The sequence below is a fragment of the Vicia villosa genome, unplaced genomic scaffold, assembly GCF_029867415.1.
Source record: "Vicia villosa cultivar HV-30 ecotype Madison, WI unplaced genomic scaffold, Vvil1.0 ctg.001013F_1_1, whole genome shotgun sequence".
Classification (NCBI taxonomy): domain Eukaryota; kingdom Viridiplantae; phylum Streptophyta; class Magnoliopsida; order Fabales; family Fabaceae; genus Vicia; species Vicia villosa.
Genome location: NW_026705449.1, coordinates 584,718 through 602,101, shown reverse-complemented (window position 1 = coordinate 602,101; position 17,384 = coordinate 584,718). Strand labels below are relative to the sequence as shown.

At 43.4% G+C, this 17,384-nt stretch overlaps 2 protein-coding genes across 3 annotated transcripts; one reads left to right on the top strand and one right to left on the bottom strand.

The window, feature by feature from the left end:
• Positions 1–231: 231 nt before the first annotated feature.
• On the top strand, positions 232–4,227 carry LOC131632760 (heparanase-like protein 1). Of its 2 annotated transcripts, none has more exons than XM_058903486.1 (10): positions 232–461; positions 1,164–1,437; positions 1,533–1,569; positions 1,770–1,953; positions 2,124–2,272; positions 2,445–2,678; positions 2,760–2,949; positions 3,069–3,194; positions 3,448–3,550; positions 3,628–4,227. In XM_058903486.1, the coding sequence occupies exons 2-10, from the start codon at positions 1,219–1,221 to the stop codon at positions 4,024–4,026; spliced, it is 1,641 nt and encodes a 546-aa protein (XP_058759469.1). In that variant the 5' UTR covers positions 232–461; positions 1,164–1,218; the 3' UTR covers positions 4,027–4,227. The 2 variants fall into 2 exon arrangements, with proteins under 2 accessions (XP_058759469.1, XP_058759470.1); XM_058903487.1 differs by lacking the exon at positions 232–461 and adding an exon at positions 479–592.
• A 580-nt stretch (positions 4,228–4,807) lies between these two features.
• LOC131632761 (SNAP25 homologous protein SNAP33-like) lies at positions 4,808–8,288 on the bottom strand. Its single transcript, XM_058903488.1, has 6 exons — positions 8,106–8,288; positions 6,712–7,253; positions 6,014–6,107; positions 5,781–5,911; positions 5,229–5,326; positions 4,808–5,111 (listed from the first exon to the last, which is right to left on the bottom strand). Exons 2-6 carry the CDS (start codon positions 7,171–7,173, stop codon positions 5,012–5,014), a joined length of 885 nt encoding a protein of 294 aa, XP_058759471.1. The 5' UTR covers positions 7,174–7,253; positions 8,106–8,288; the 3' UTR covers positions 4,808–5,011.
• Between the last annotated feature and the right edge of the window lie 9,096 nt (positions 8,289–17,384).

Genomic DNA, 17,384 nt, shown 5'->3' with positions numbered 1-17,384 from the left:
AAAGATAATAAATTAATTATAAAAATTTAAAACTTAAGTTAAATATGCGGTTTGGTTCGGTTCCGTTCGGTTTCGTGAAATAAAAACCGCAAACCAAACCAAACCGTGCGGTTTAGTCCAAAAACCATCCAGAATCATCCAAACCAAACGCGGTTTTTTGCGGTTTCGGTTTGGATTGGTTCGATTTGCGGTTTTGCTTTTGGATTGGTTCGGATACGATCACCCCTACACAAAACACACTGAAAAAAGTAATATGAAATAGACAAACAAAAGAAAAATCTCTTTCCTTTTCACTTTCCATTTTCCATCACAAAACTAGTTTAACTCTCACTTAAACCACCATCATCCATTATTACTCACTCATCATAGATTAGATTCTCATCAATGCCAATCAAGCAACCCAACAACAACCAACCCCTTTTCACCTCCCTGTCTCTCTCTCTACCTTCCATTCATTCAAAGTTTGTTCCTTTCTTTCACCCTTTTTCTTATTCTTTCATTTTACTCTTCTGGGTTGTGATGTTGTTTGCTTGAACTGTTACATGTCCTCTTCAGATCTGATTTATCTGATTTTCTCATTTTTTTTTTATATGTATGTTTGGATTTTCCTTTTTGTACTGTTTTTAATAATAAAAAAATGAATGTTTTTTTGACTTTGTTTGAATTCAACTTGTTTCTGTTTCTTCAAGATTTATATTATTAATAATAAGATGATGATGATTGATTAGTGTTTTACAAGTTTTGTGTTCTTATTTGTGTATGTTTGATTTGGATTTATTTAATACTAATAAGCATGTTTGAAATTCTGACTTTGAAGTTTGTTTTCATGATTGTTAAAATATTGAGAGATAGTGAAGTAGTAACCCTTAATTTAGCTGTTGACTTTAGGAATTAGGATACTCATTTTTTATTGAGCTAATGACCATAATTACTATGTCATGGATATGGTGATGACATCTGTAACACCGACACCTCTGAAAAAATGTGTGTCCGTGTCCGAATCTTACATCTAACTTGTGATTACGTTTAATTTATTCAGTTTTTTCAAATTATTATCAGTGTTTGTGTCGTGTTTCTGGTATTTGTGCTTTGTAGGTGGTGACTTATTAAATGATTTCATGAATTTGAAAGATTATGATATAGCTTTTTATCTGTTACTGCAGTTAAGTTGGATTAGTTGTGTTGGCTTTGGTTGCTTCTGCAATTGATTAAGTCATCATGGGATTGGGAATCCACCACCTTGCCTTGTTTCTCTTTTTGGGTTCTCTTCAAGTTGCTTTGAGTCGAGATATTGAACACCGTTCGCTGCTAGTAAATGGAGCTCAAGCAAAAGCTGAAACAGGCGATAACTTTATCTGTGCCACTATTGATTGGTGGCCTCATGATAAGTGCGACTACGACCATTGCTCTTGGGGATACTCATCAGTTGTAAATTTGGTTAGTATTTCAGAGTTTTGTCTGTGTAGAAATCGAAATGAACACTCTCGAGAATTTATAGTCGATGCTTAATTCAATGTTGATTTGTTTTTCAGGACGTGTCTCGTCCTTTCCTTGCCAAGGCAATTCAAGGTATGTATGTTATTGTTGTTGTTAATTAGCCGCTATAACGATGTGATAGCCCAATTTCAAAAATTCGCTACTGGAGCTATAGTACTGTTCTATATCGGAATTTGAACTATTTGTGACAATTCGCGTTTGAATACATTCATTACATTTTAAATGTATTACGCATAATGTTAATATTTTTCAATGGTTTTCTTTTCTGATAGCCCTCAAGCCATTGAGGATAAGACTCGGAGGTTCTCTGCAAGATCAGGTGGTCTACGACGTTGGAAATTCGAACTCTCCTTGTCATCCATTTCAAAAGATGAAAGGTGGATTGTTCGATTTTTCAAAGGGATGTTTACACATGAAAAGATGGGACGAGCTTAATCATTTTTTCAATCAGACAGGGTGAGAATCTTTCTCTACACGTCTCCGAGCTATCGAGAGATGAAATCGACCCTATACATACTTGTAATGTAATCACCGTTTCTATTTTGTAAAGAACTTGAATGTCGGTGTGTTGCGGAACGATGATTACTTGTGGTAGGTTTAACTTAATCGATGTTTGACACTTGCAGGGCCGTTGTGACATTTGGCTTGAACGCGCTCCATGGAAAGCACCAGGTTGTTCCGAAAGTTTGGGAAGGAGCTTGGGATTCTACAAATGCATATGATTTTATAAAGTACACTGTTTCAAAGGGATACAAGATCGACGCATGGGAACTCGGTAACGCACTGATCTTTAGCGGTCATATCAGTATTGTCAATTGTCAATGGCAGATTGCAGAAAACTGTGCTTCATTCAAATTCCTCTACGCATTAGCGCATAGTGCCGCTATAGCTATTATTTGACAACATTTTGTTAATGTTTAATTTGACCTTATTATACGCTGTTGTAGGTAATGAATTGAGCGGTAAGGGCATCGGTGCACGTGTTGGCGTTACACAGTATGGGAAAGATTTGATCAAGCTTAAACGAATTCTCGACGTGTTATACGAAAACTCTAGATTCAAACCCTCACTTGTAGCACCTGGGGGCTTTTACGAAAAAGAATGGTATAATAAGCTTCTTCAGGTTTCTGGTTCCGGCATAATCAATGTTCTGACTCACCATATATATAATTTGGGACCAGGTTTGCTTATCCTTCCTTTATAGATAAGTTGCGGAATAGCATCGATTACCGACGTAGTGCTGACCGGTTTTTCTTTTTCAGGTAGCGACGGGCATCTTGAAGGGAAGATTTTAGATCCCGACCGGTTGAGCAGGGTGGAAACGATTTTCAGCAATCTTTCAGAAACCATTCAAAAACACGGTCCGTGGACTTCTGCGTGGGTAGGAGAAGCTGGCGGGGCTTATAACAGTGGCGGTCACGATGTTTCCAACACATTTCTGAATAGCTTTTGGTAACATTTCTTCCATCATTTTCTTTTCATCTTTCTAAGTTTTAGGCACTAAAGGAAGAACTCTGATTTGTTATTTAACATGCGTGACGTGGTTAACCAAATATTTGAATGAATTGTAGGTACTTAGATCAACTCGGAATCGCATCCACCTACAATACCAAAGTTTATTGTAGGCAGACATTAATCGGAGGGAACTATGGCCTTCTCAATACCTCCACTCTCACTCCGAATCCTGACTACTATAGGCAAGTATAAAATTAAATATTACAGACGAAACGAAACATCAGAGATTAATGAATTATTAGCTATACTTTTATTTCATCGAACCGGATTGTACATAGTCCTTCAAACACGAAGCCTGAAAGGGCGAGATGCTTTATGTTAGAAACCGGATTGTACATACTTTTATTCCATCGAACGTAACTCAATGATTTATACTGATAATGTATATGATTGTTAAAGATATCTCTAATCCCATATTTCTGGTTCTGCAAACAGTGCGCTATTGTGGCAACGGTTGATGGGAAAGAAGGTTCTTGCAGTTTCCAGCGATATTTCTTCGCCGTTTTTACGGACTTACGTCCATTGTTCAAAAGATAGGGTAAGTCTGTTAATCTAGTAAATGATACCGCGATTACTTTCACCATTTGTTGAGTTCTTATCGGTTTCATTCAACAGCCTGGCGTAACATTACTGGTGATCAACTTAAGTAATCAAACAAACTTCATACTCAATGTGAAAAACCCTATGCGTGTTAAAAGAGACGAAGTGAGCAAAAACATTCGTAAAGAAAGAAACTCATTCTTCGACAATCTCAAGAAAGCGTTCTCGTGGATCGGAACGAAAGGTTCGGAGGTCACATTCAGGGAAGAGTATCACTTAACTCCAGAAGATGATAACCTCAAAAGCCAAACCATGGTGCTGAATGGAATTCCACTCAAGTTAACAAATGAAGGGGATGTTCCAACAATGGATCCAGTTCACAACAATGTGAGGTCTCCAATATATATAGTTCCTTTGTCAATTGCATTTGTTGTGTATCCAAACTTTGATGCTCCAGCTTGTGCTAGATACTGAAAACTATATGGTCTAAGGTTTCTATATAGACATTATACCTATGGAATTGCAAGCTCTTGGTAATTGTAAGTAGTGAGCAAGTTATATAGCATTTGCAATAGTTTGAAATTTGAAGAAACATAAAGATATATCAACTTGTGAATATATTTGTGCTTTAAACTTATGATTCTCACACAAAAGTTGTGTTGGTTTTTTATTGGAGTTTAAATCTCAACTCTTTTAATTCTTCGCTCTTTTAAAGTCTCAGTCGGATAATATATGGTCAAATTATATATTTATAAGTGGAGGCAATCATCATCTTATAAGTCAATTTTATAGGATTGAATTAGATTCAACCATATTATGATATGGTGTCAAGAACCTCATTTATGATTTGGTGGGCGCCTCCTGTTAGGTTTCTACTATCAAGGCACAAGCGGAGGCAATTTTCACCATACAAACAGGTTGTTTTGTAAAATTGAGTTAAGTCAAACCATTTCTTAACAGAGTTTGATTTAATATTACGTGGACCGCCTGTTATTAGGTTTCTGTTATCGAACTACCTTAAAATTTTGTTTATAACTTGTTAGTTATCATGGTTTCTGCTATCAGACCATCCACCATTTATGTCCCTTCCTGAACATAAGGTGTGTTAACACTCTCACATTGGACAATATATATAGCCAAAACATGTGGTTATAAATTGGGGCAACTCTCACCCTACAAGTCGATTTACAAGTCGATTTTGTAGGGACGAATTAGGCCAACCACATTTCTCAAACAAGTTCAACCAGCTACTCAGTACATGAATCATGATTTTGATAACAATCATGGATAATCCCAAATCAATATCAATATACAATATATCTCAAGAAAATAACTTATTTTCACAAGTGGATTATACATTAATTGAAACTAGTGTTTCTTTATAAAGTTGGAATCTCCAATCAAATAATGGAAAGTAGCAAAAGTTTGAATCAATCTGATGAAATGATGATATGCATCTCTATTTCCCAAGTAGATGACGAGTGCGCCGATTGGCACCATTCATGCGGTCGTTCAACTTCTCAGTATCTTTTTCAAATCCATTTATGGCGCCGATGTGCCTACAACATTACCAAAATCACTTCAATTCATAACAAGCTCAAGAAAAGTAAAATGGTTCTGCAGAATTTTACAACTAGTGACATCAAATGGTTCTGCATAGAATCCAATTTACTTACCTATCAATTTCAGTTCCCATGTCAATGGCCATGCCTTTAAGTTCTCCCAACATATCACTTATATCAGATAGTGCATCATCTTGCTTCCCTTTCTCAACCTGTTTTGTTTCAGGACATTGATGAATTTAATACTAATCATAGCATTCTACAATGCAAAGGAGAAAAAAGCACTTATTTACATTTTATTATAACAATTCATTTTAAATTAAGGGCCTATTTGGATAAACAGCTAACTTATTTGCTGTTTATAGCACAAGTGCTTATTAAAATAAGTGCTTATGAATAACCTTGCATAGGCTATTTTTAATTTTTATATCAAAAGGTAAAATAATTATTTGTGTATATGTTATGAGTTGTTTTCAGAGAAGCTATCTTGTATAAAAATAAGTTAAAAAAAAGTTTATGAAAAATGTCATAAGCTATTTTAATAAGGTCTTCCAAATAATGTTACAAAAATTATGTCAGTAGATAATCTCAAATAAGTCAAATCAAACAGAGATCATTTCAAATGACTGTAAACAACATTGAAATATTCACTAAGTTGTTACGAACCTCGACTCTTTCAAATGCATTTGTTGGCTCTGAAGTGGCTCTCCTTGGGTTTGACTGTCCTTTAGGGGCGGAATTCAATCCCAACTTCTCTCGTTGTTCTACGTGGTTGGCGCTTCTTCGGACTGGATCATCTGTATATCATGAAGCATATTGTATATGAGTTATGATTATATCATACATTCCAACATTAACCAAACTTGAAAAATGTGAGAATATGAACAGAAAATACTAACCGGAAAATATGGTTGGGCCTTTTATTGTGCCGGTCTTCTTTGGTTTCCATGTTTTCGAGAACATGCCACCAAGACTTCCCAAAAGTTTTTCTCCCTATAAACACCAATAAGAAAGTTAAAACAAAGCAATTTCCAAACGGGCCGCATAACAAGCAGCAACCTTGTTTTCACTAAGGTAAAAACAGCATGAGGAAGGTTCCTATATAGGAGACCTAAGATAATTGGATTTGGATTCTTTACAACCGCGATTCCATTAGTCTTGGATCTCAACCATTGGACAAAGGTCAGAAAGCTTGTATATTGAGTAGTATTTTAAACTCAATTTGACCAAGTCGATATACAAGCCGTCTGATTTTCATCCACAATCGAGATCCGTTGACTTCAGGCATTTGGCCATTGCAGAGGACCCTAGTCGAAGTAAGTTTACATTGATTAACTATGAAATCACACAATCAATACCCGACTTAAATCATGGTCAATGCGCGATTCCATTAGTCTTGGATCTCAACCATTGGACCAAGATCAGAAAGCTTATATATTTAGTAGTATTTTAAACTCGATTTGACAAAGTCAAAATACGAGCCGTCTGATTTTCATCCAAAGACCGAGATCCGTTGACTTCAAGCATTTGGCCATTGCAGAGGATCCTGATCCAAATAATTTTGCAATAATTAACTACGAGATAACACGATCAATACCCGACTTAAGTCATGGTCAATGCCAGCAGCAATATCATGACTCCTTGTAATCTGCTCTCCTTGATGATGCAGCATAACCAACGTCTTGGAAGCCTCCTCTCGCATCTCCTCGGCTATCTTCCGCATATTGTTCACCGATTTTGTAGTCTCTTCCGCCTTGTAAACAGCATAGTTCTCCAAATCCTCGACTGACTGACTCTCCAACCCCCCAGATTCACGGAAATCGTTCTTATACATGTTCCGATTACCATATGACGGAGCATAAGAAGACGACGAAGATCGGCCATGATGAACATCACCGTCATCAAACGGGTTCGTATTAGTTTCTCCCTGAACTAGGTTATACTCAGACGAAGCTTTCCTTGAAGGCTTATACTTTCTGTTATCCTTTTTCTCTTCATCAGAATCAAAGGGGTTGTTATTCTTAGAACTAGGTTTAGCATCTTTCTTTGAACCAAACATTCTCTCTCTATCTCTTTCTACAACAATTTCTCTATGAAAACCTTTGAATAAACAATGATCTTTTTTATACAAATTTTATCCTGAAAAATCAAGAACAAAAATTAATAAATAAACTAAATATCTTATCAAAAAACCCTATTATTCAATTTCCATCAAAATCAAATTTTGCAGATGATAATCCATACAAACCTAACTCCAAAGTGATTAAATCAATAAAAATTAACATGGGGTGATGAAAATTTGCTGTTTCAAAAAATGAAAATTTATGAATCATAGTAGAAAAAGGAACAAGTGATCAACAAAAACAACCAAAACCCACATCAAAATAATGAAACTTAAACTGAAAAATCGATTATTTAGACGAAAAATGAACAAGTAATCAACAAAAACAATCCAAACCCATGTCAAAAAAATGAAACTTAAACTGAAAAATCGATTATTTAGACGAAAAATGAACAAGTAATCAACAAAAACAATCCAAACCCATGTCAAAAAAATGAAACTTAAACTGAAAAATCGATTATTTAGATGAAAAATGAACAAGTGATCAACAAAAACAACCCAAACCCATGTCAAAAAAATGAAACTTAAACTGAAAAATCGATTATTTAGACGAAAAAGGAACAAGTAATCAACAAAAACAATCCAAACCCATGTCAAAAAAATGAAACTTAAACTGAAAAATCGATTATTTAGACGAAAAATGAACAAGTAATCAACAAAAACAACCCAAACCCATGTCAAAAAAATGAAACTTAAACTGAAAAATCGATTATTTAGACGAAAAAGGAACAAGTGATCAACAAAAACAACCAAAACCCATTTCAAAAAATCGAAAATTTAACTGAAAAATCGATGCTTTAGATGAAAAACGAAAACATAGATGGATTATAAAAACAACAGAAGAAGAAATAGGAAGAGGGGTATGATACCTGAGGAAATTGAGTGCGTGTGTTGAAGTTGGAGAATGGAAGGGAATGAAGATGATATAAGATGGTTTGAGGAAGTTGTGCGAAATCGCGTTAAGAAAAAGTCATAGCAGTTTAAGGAGAATTCCAAAGAAAGGCAACAAAGAGGAAATTGGAGTTTGGAAACTTCACTGTGGTGGACTTTTGTTGATTTGGTCTTTTTGGTTTTAAGAAAATGAATAGTAGATGAGATAAAAATATATATTAAATTAATTGTATTAAAAATGCTAGTTGATCAAATTTGATAGTGATATTAGTATTATTTGATAAGAATCAATTGGATTTGATTTTTTTTCTTTAAATCAATTGGATTAAGGGGTTGTTGGATTGGAATTTCACTTATGAAAAAAAAAAAAACCTTGATGATTTTTAAATAAATTATAGTATTATATTAACATTTTAATTTAATTATTTTGAAAATTTTAAATCTATTATAAAAAAATTATACAAGTGGGGGCTAGACCTTATCTAATAAAATTAAAAGAAAAGAAAAAATGGATAAAAACTCTAGAAAGATAAAACCAAAACATAGCAAAAAGATAAAATAAAAGGAAATTAAGCCAATGAAGGTAAATAGGAATGTAGATAAATCAAATCAAATCGGTCTATGATGAATTCATTCCTAATAAAGAATATAAGATTATTCTATCAAAGAAAGTCTACTAAATTATGTTTCTCTCTTTGTATAAGTGTGATTTGTGAATATCTTTTATTCATATGTAAATTTATGTATTTAAACCATATATTTTGAGATCCTAAGGAATTAAATATTATGCAATTCTCTAATGTTAGAATGTTCAATAGTTAGGAATATAGAGACAAGCTACTCCCTAGACATTTACCTCTTTCAAATTTATTAAAAATTCACCTTTATATTCGTCATGTTGGTTACGAGTTATTGCCGTTCCTACCGCTCTTAAATCTCTGTAAAATCTGTTTGTGTTAATCTTCATCTAAATTACCTTTGATTTTCTTCGAATCACCATTGTAATGTTTGACCCATTTATGTATCAAATTTTCTTGCTTGCGACTTGCAATCCACCCTTTCAAGAGCGGGGAGTTAAGCTTGGTAAGGGTCGAAATGTTGCTAACCTCCACTTATGTGTGGATGAATATAACTTCATGATTTGTCGACCATATATGATGTATTGGGTGGATCACAACTACGATAATGGTATCCTTAACTTTTTGGTGTCGTCCTAGCTTCAAGAACTGATCGTACCTGATCAGAAGAATCGTCGTAGGCTGCTCGGACTGGATCTTCTAGGAAGGAGGAGGGGGGTGTACCTGCAAGGTACTCCAATGCCAAAGTAAGTTGACGAGCAAAGGAGCGCAAGTACTAGCTAAGAGTGAGTAAGAATTGAATACCTGACCCTCTAGTCAAAGAGGGTATATATAGCCCCCAGCGCTGGGCCATGATCTCGCTATTGGGTTGGATTCCCAAGCCCAACTAGGAGACTGCCAGGTTTCCTGAGCGGAAATATCGGAGGTGCGTGTACGCCCTCTGTCCTGGTTAACCGCTCCGAAGTCCAAGGGAAGACGCGGTCTTTTAGGAGCCACGTGGGATCCTAGTTACTCGGAGGATTGGATATGAAAGAGCCCTGCGCGGAGCAGGGTCCTCGGCAAGGATGATGTCCGGGGGAGAATTAACGCCGAGCGCGGTGTTGGTGCCGAGCAAGGCGTGTCGGAAGGCCATGAACTATACATGGGCCTCTGAGGCTTATTGGGCCGAAAGCGGTGTTGGGCCTAGCCTTGGCCCAGTCCAGAACAGGAGCCCCCCAAGTCGGAGTTTTCTGGTTAAGAAACTGTGACTTTGCTTCTACGCTCGGACCCCCATTTCTCGTGGTTGCTCGGTGGATCGGTCCTCGTTACATATACGCGCTCGGAGGAAAATCCAGTGGTGGGCGAAACGTCGCGCGTGGGAACCACGCGCTGACGTGGCATAGGCATTGATGGCCTAGGGTCTAGGAGGCGGCGCCTGTCAGGAGAGGTGACGCTTCGCCTTCCGAGCCTTTTTCCTATAAAAGGGGGCGAATTCTCTCATAAGGGAGTTTTCCTTTCTCTATTTATCTGCTCGGCTTCGATCAAGGGTTCCTCGGAGAATAATTTCCCAGCTCGTTCGTCATATCAAGATTGTTGCTTAGCGAAGGATTCTCCCCGGCCATCTACATCATGTCTGCAAGTAAGTTCGTTTAGCCTGTCGTTGCTTTACTATTTTTCATAGGATTTGTGTTTCGCTTTCGAGGTCTTCGCCATCGTCATCCTCCCCGGATTATCTAAGCGATGCCCGGGGGTCAGCGTGGGTTGGCAGGCCGGAGTACGTTGGCGTTAAACTGCTTAAGATAAGCTTTCCGGTTGTCGTGTCATCTGTGAGTCCTCGGCTGACGAGCGTTGTTCCTCGATGGGGTTTGGCCGGGGGCTCTGCTGCTCCTGCTCTACCCTTTCGCTTGCCTTGCGGTGGAAGGGTGGATTTGATGGACTATCGAATTCACTTCTCCCTTCTGCGTGCAGGTGAATCAGATTCGAGTGCTACCTCAAGATCCGGGCTCGGACACCGACTCGACGACCAGTGAGTCCGACAGCTCGACGGCAACTAGTTCCGACGTCGAAATTATTGAGGAAGATGGCACTCCCTCGGCCGAAGGCGCTCACACGGGATCCCCTGGTTCGAATGCCGAGGGAGGGGTTTCCCCTATGCCGTTATTCAGTTATGAACATACCGTTGCGCCCGATTGGATAGCCGAGGAGGCTCTGTCCGTTGTTTCTCGGTACACCGCGTCTCTGGATGGGGCGTTTACAGAAATTGAGGTCCTGGGGGAAGGAGATCCGCCCAATTATCAAATAGGCTGCCCGTCTCCGGACGAACGCATATGCTCTCGGTTTGCCGGGGACGGATTTGCGATGTACGATTACGTGTTTAGGGAGCTCGGCTTCCGGTTACCTTTCTCTGATTTTCAGGTTTCAGTTATGGCGTTTCTATCTCTGGCGCCGTCCCAAATTCATCCGAATGCCTTTGCTTTTATGCGGGCATTCGAGATTGTTTGTGATTATTTGGGTATAGGTGCAACGTCTGCGTTGTTCGGAAGATGTTTTCGTGTTCAACGGCAGGCGTCAAACGGGCGGTACAGCTGGGTTTCATTCAGGAACGCCGAGCGTAAACTCTTCGGAATGTATACTGATTCCGTGAAGGGTTTTAAGGATCGATACTTCGTTGTCCGCCCCCTAAGTCCAACGGCCTACTCTTTGGTGTCGGATATGGTGGCCGAGCGGGATGCCGAGGGGGAGATAGTGAGGGATGAACATGGGCAGGAAGTAAAGGAGTTCTGCACGACGTTTCCGTTTTTCTGGTGGAAGGGTCATTTTGCGTCTCCTCCGAAATACTACGCTTGGGAGGACGATGATTTGGATGATCAAGACCGGGAGTCATACTCGGTCCTCTGCAAATACGTAGATAGCTTTACCATGTCTTGTTGGGTGACGAGGAATGGAGATCCCATACTGAACGAGGACGGGGTGCCGATCACGGAGCAGCGGCCTATTAATACCAAGGCTTTGCTAGCTTGTCGGACTCCGGAGGAGATCCGGACGTTGTTAGGTTGTGTCCATTTACCTTGTTTTGTGATCTCCGCCCGGTATTTTGCTAACTTGTTTTTCTTTTCTTTGCAGATGCTATGCCGGAGAAGGAGGATAATATCCTGAAACAGGCTTTGGATGCGAGGAAGAATCAGAAGAAGAAGAACCAGGGAACCGGAGCTGGAGAGAACTCAGGCTCGGCAGGCTCTCCTCACAAGATTCATGTCGACGAGAGGGTACCCAAGAGATCTCGTCCTTCCGAGGGGGGACGTCCAAATCAGTCGAACCTAGGTCCCGGGCGCGCCTTCGTGTTGCCTTCTTGCTACAAGGATGGAGGCTATTTCGAGAAGTTCCCCTTGGCTACCTCACCGGACGAAGCTCGTCGGATCAGTGATATGGACCCCCCCCGTCCCTTCAGAAACAGTTGGCGTGCGACAGTGCCGCCGTGGTGAGGGTCTTGGAGATGGCCCAAGTGTTGGCCAGTGGAGGTTCGGGCTCGACCGAGGCCCTGAAGGAGGCCGAGGCGGCTAAGAAGGTGGCCGAGGACAAGGTGAAGACCATGGAGGTCGAGCGCAAGGAGTTGAGGAAGAAGGTCGACGCGGCCCTGAAGCAGAAAGACGCGGAGGTTGCGGCTGAGAAGAAGAAGCTGGCTGACTTTCGACTTAAATGGGCTCCCTCGGCTGACGAGTCGCCGGATGTGGCAGCTCTGAAGTCTAGGGCTGAGTTTGCAGAGAAGATAGAAAGCCTGAAGATAAGCCTGGCCGACATGGCTGACGTCGGTTTCGAGCGTGCTCTTAACCAGCTGAGGCTTCTGAACCCTGGTTTGAAGGAGGATAATGTCGGGCTCTCTTCGAGGATCGTGGATGGCGTGTTGGTGCCTGAGTCCCCGGGGAGCGAAGAGTAGAAAGTGTAGTTCCGGGCCTGCGTGTCCGTTTTTCTCGGCCTGCGTGCCATTCTTTTTGTTGGGCTATGCCCGGATAACTTTTGGGGCCTGCGTGCCCGGCAATGATTGTAACTTTTGACATCGCCGGCCAAGTTGGTCGGCAATTTTATTGTCTTACAATTCTGCTTGCTTATATCTGTTTGTTTTCACTTTTGGCGTTATCATTGTGTGCTTGTTCTTTTTGATAACTTTCCTGCCGTGCTTGTATGACGAGGTATTTCCTTTATACTTAAAGTATTTTGCGATTGTTCTAGGTAACTGATGACTTATGCTCGGACATGTCGGAGAGTCACCAGTATACTTGTGATATTATTGGTTTTGTGGGCTATGCTCGACCTAGATTGATTGCCCGGGCGTGTTGAGTACGGGCCGGGTGCGCAGAGCAGGTATGCGCTTTTAGCGAGCGCGAGACCCGTTCTGTTAAGTAGAAGCCGAGGAATTTGCCCGCCCGCACTCCGAAGGTGCACTTCTCTGGATTGAAGCGCATCCTGCAGGACCTGGCCTGCTCGAAGACCCGCTCGAGATGTAGCGTGTGGTCGGAGTCTTCTCGAGATTTGACGATCATGTCGTCCATATACACCTCGAGCGTGTCGCCGATTTCTCCTCGGAAGACCTTGTTCATCATCCGCTGGTAAGTGGCTCCGGCGTTTTTGAGTCCGAAGGGCATTACGTTGTAGTAATAATTGCCCGATTCGGTCATGAAAGCCATGCATTGCTTGTCGCATTTCGCCATGGGAATCTGGTTGTAACCAGAATAAGCGTCCATGAAGGACAACAGTTTATAGCCGGCCGAGTTGTCGACCAGTCTATCAATATTAGGTAAAGGGTAGGCGTCCTTTGGACATGCCCGGTTAACATCAGTATAATCAACGCACATTCTCCATTTTCCATTAGATTTTTTAACAAGTACAACATTTGAGAGCCAAGTTGAATACTTGGCCTCGGAAATAAAATTTGCCTCTAGGAGGTCTTTTACAGCTTTCTCGGCAGCCTCCGCTTTCTCGGGAGACTGCCGACGCCTACGTTGTACTACGGCCTTGGCGGTTGGATTGATGGAGAGGTGGTGACAGGCGACCTCAGGGTCGAGTCCGGGCATCTCTGCGGCGCTCCAGGCGAACAGGTCGGCATTGGCTCGAAGGCAGGCTACGAGTTGCTTCTTCGGCAGGTCAGGGATGCCTTTACCGATCTTCACTGCTCTGTCGGGGTCGTCTCCCAGGGGGATCAGCTCGAAGTCTCCGTCGGGGACAGGCCGGACGGGATGAGGGGCCTTTGATAGTGTCTCTTCCCCGGATTTCAGTTCCTCCTGTGTAAACCTTGCGTCGAGGTCGACTGAGCTGACGTTGGCCGTTGGAACCTGATCTTCCCGAGGATGCTTGTCTTCGGCTCTTGGTTTTTTGTTGGAGCTGGTCGGAGGAGCGATCAGCTCTAGTCCTTTGACGGAGGCATCGAAGATCCTTCTCGCAGCTTCAATGTCGGCGTTGATGGTGGCCACTTTCCCTGTCCTCGTGTAAAACTTCATCTTCAGATGGACCGTGGAGGGTACGGCGGTTAGCTCGGCCAGTGTGGGGCGCCCGATGATGCAGTTGTACAATGTCTTGCAGTCGATTACCAAAAACCTGGTTTTGACTTGCCTGGACGCTTCCCCTTCCCCGAAGGTGACAATCAGCTCGACGTAGCCCCATGGTTTGGTGGTGGCTCCGTTAAAACCTTGGAGGTCGGAACCCACATAGGGAGTGAGGTGCGAGTCGTCCAGCTGAAGTGTTTGGAAAAGGTGGGAGTACATAATGTCGACTGAACTGCCTTCATCTACCAGGACCCGTCGCACATCGAAGTTTGCCATTCTGGCTCGGACGAGAAGGGGAATGGTGGCGTTTGGGGCTCCGCCGGGCAGTTCTTCGAGGTAGAAAGTGATTGGCTCTGACTTTCCTCGGAATTTCCGAAGAGTAGGGCCGAGATCGGCATTGGCGCTGAGTAGCTCGTCGAACTTTCTCTTGACTGAACTGACCGTGAGAGAGCCGGGGTCCCCGCCGTTGGAGATGACCATAGCGGTGGGGAAATGTTCCCAGGTGCTGAGGGCGGTCGTCACGCCGAGCGAAGGGATGAAGTCTTCCGGTCGGGTTACGGACAGTGCGACTTGAAGTGGTCTGCTGTCTGGTGAGTTCCCCTCGTCCGAGTTTCGAGGGATGCCTCTTCTGGGGGGTTCTCCCTTCTTGGTGTATCTTGCCAGGTGGCCCTCTTTGATCAGGGTCTCTATGGCATCTTTGAGATTTATGCATTCGTCAGTCATATGTCCGTGGCTTTTGTGGTACTTGCAGTACTTGGACTTGTCTGTCCCCGGTCTTGTAGGATTTGACTTCGGGGGCCTGATGTTGGATTTCTTGAACTCGGCGTTCTGGCAGTCGGCCAGGATTTTCTCCCGGGAGGTGTTCAAAGGAGTGTAGTCGTTGAAACGCCCTGCTGGTCCTCGCCGTTCTTTGACATCTCGGGATCGGTCGTCCCTTCTTTTGTCTTGTCCTCGGCGCGACCCCGGGTCTTCGGGGTTTGAGTTGCGAGAGGCTCCACTGCCCCTCGGGGCTCTGATTGCGGCTGCCTCGCCTTCCTCAAAATCGATGAATGCCTTCGCTTTGTTGAGGAGGTCATTCATCGAGTGCACCTTCTCAATCTTAATAGCTTTTTTGAAGTCACTGCCGGGGAGAAGTCCTCGCTCCAAGATGTACCTCTTCATGTAGTCTTCTGTCTGTACTTGGACGGCCTCCTTGTTGAATCTTTCAAGGTAATCTCGAAGAGGTTCGTTGGGTCCTTGTACTACGGCCTCGAGATTGGCTTCCGATTTCGGTTGCCGTCGGGAGGCTGTGAAGTGGCTCAAGAAGAGTTCTTTGAGCTCGGTCCAAGAATGGATGGAGTTCGAAGGGAGGTTCCTGTACCAATTCATCGCTCCCTTCCTGAGGGTGGTCGGGAAAATGCGGCACTTGATCGAGCCTCTGACGACGTGATAGTCCATGACCGCTTCGATGCTCCGGATATGGTCGTCGGGGTCAGTGGTTCCGTCGTATTGGTCCAACACTGGCGGTTTTTCCATCCCCCGAGGGAGGCGGGCTCTCCGGATACTGGCGGACAAGGGGCTGCGGAAGTCCTCCTCGTCGCTCGGTCCTGGTGAATTGTAGTGCCTGTTTCGTCGGGGATCCTCTTGGTTGTTACCCGTCGCAGCTTTGGAGGGGCCCCGACGGCCCTGTTCGGGGGAGGGGCTTCTTTGTTCAGCGGTTTCAGGTTTCTGGTTCTTCCTGTTCTTTCTGTGTGGAGAACGGGAACGAGTCCTCCGGCGGCGATGTCTTCTCGGGGGAGACCTTGAAGAGGACGGGGAACGCCGACGGTATCTTCTCGGCGGCGAGCGTGAGGAGGAATAGGAGCGTGACCTGTAGCGCCTCCGTGGAGAAGGGCGACGTCGCCGCTGTCTTTCCAGTTCGTGAATTCGGTCATCCTGAATTCTGAGGAGGCTGTTCGTCAATTGTATTTCTTTGAGTAAGCGGACGGTGATGGGGTCAGCATCCTCGGGAATGTTGAGCGGTTCCTCTTCTTCCCCATGACGGGCTCTCCGCCTCTCGGAGGTGTGGGTGAATGAGGAAGCATGTTGCCCGTCTCGGGGGTCGGTCTCATTCACATTCTGGGCATGTTCCGGCACGTTGGTCGTTCTGATCTGCTCGCCGTTCTGAACGTGCCCTTCTGGAGGAACATGGTCAACATTCTGGACCTGTTGTAGGACCTGCAACAGCTGGGTGTCCTGGGTTTCATGCCCGGACCTTTGTCGCCGACGATCCCCCCGACGATGATGAGCTAGCTCGCGGGAGGATTCCTCGATCAGCTCGTGAAGGAGGAAAGGGTCAGCGCTTGGGATGTTGTTGTTGTCAGCCATGACGATTGGAGATGATTAGCTTTGATCTTTGTTCTTTAAAGATGGGGAAGCAAGTTTCCCACAGACGGCGCCACTGATCGTACCTGATCAGAAGAATCGTCGTAGGCTGCTCGGACTGGATCTTCTAGGAAGGAGGAGGGGGGGTGTACCTGCAAGGTACTCCAATGCCAAAGTAAGTTGACGAGCAAAGGAGCGCAAGTACTAGCTAAGAGTGAGTAAGAATTGAATACCTGACCCTCTAGTCAAAGAGGGTATATATAGCCCCCAGCGCTGGGCCATGATCTCGCTATTGGGTTGGATTCCCAAGCCCAACTAGGAGACTGCCAGGTTTCCTGAGCGGAAATATCGGAGGTGCGTGTACGCCCTCTGTCCTGGTTAACCGCTCCGAAGTCCAAGGGAAGACGCGGTCTTTTAGGAGCCACGTGGGATCCTAGTTACTCGGAGGATTGGATATGAAAGAGCCCTGCGCGGAGCAGGGTCCTCGGCAAGGATGATGTCCGGGGGAGAATTAACGCCGAGCGCGGTGTTGGTGCCGAGCAAGGCGTGTCGGAAGGCCATGAACTATACATGGGCCTCTGAGGCTTATTGGGCCGAAAGCGGTGTTGGGCCTAGCCTTGGCCCAGTCCAGAACAAGAACCAAATGTACAGTAGGGCTACACTACAACAAATAAAGCTAGTAACATCGGTCGCGAAATGCATTTAACCCCGCCTACCCAGACAAGGTAACGAAAAGCGACATGAAAAGCTACCACTTAACACCGAGGTTAAAGTGTTAAAAGGTCATGGGTTCGATCCCAAGGAACTGCATATTTTTATT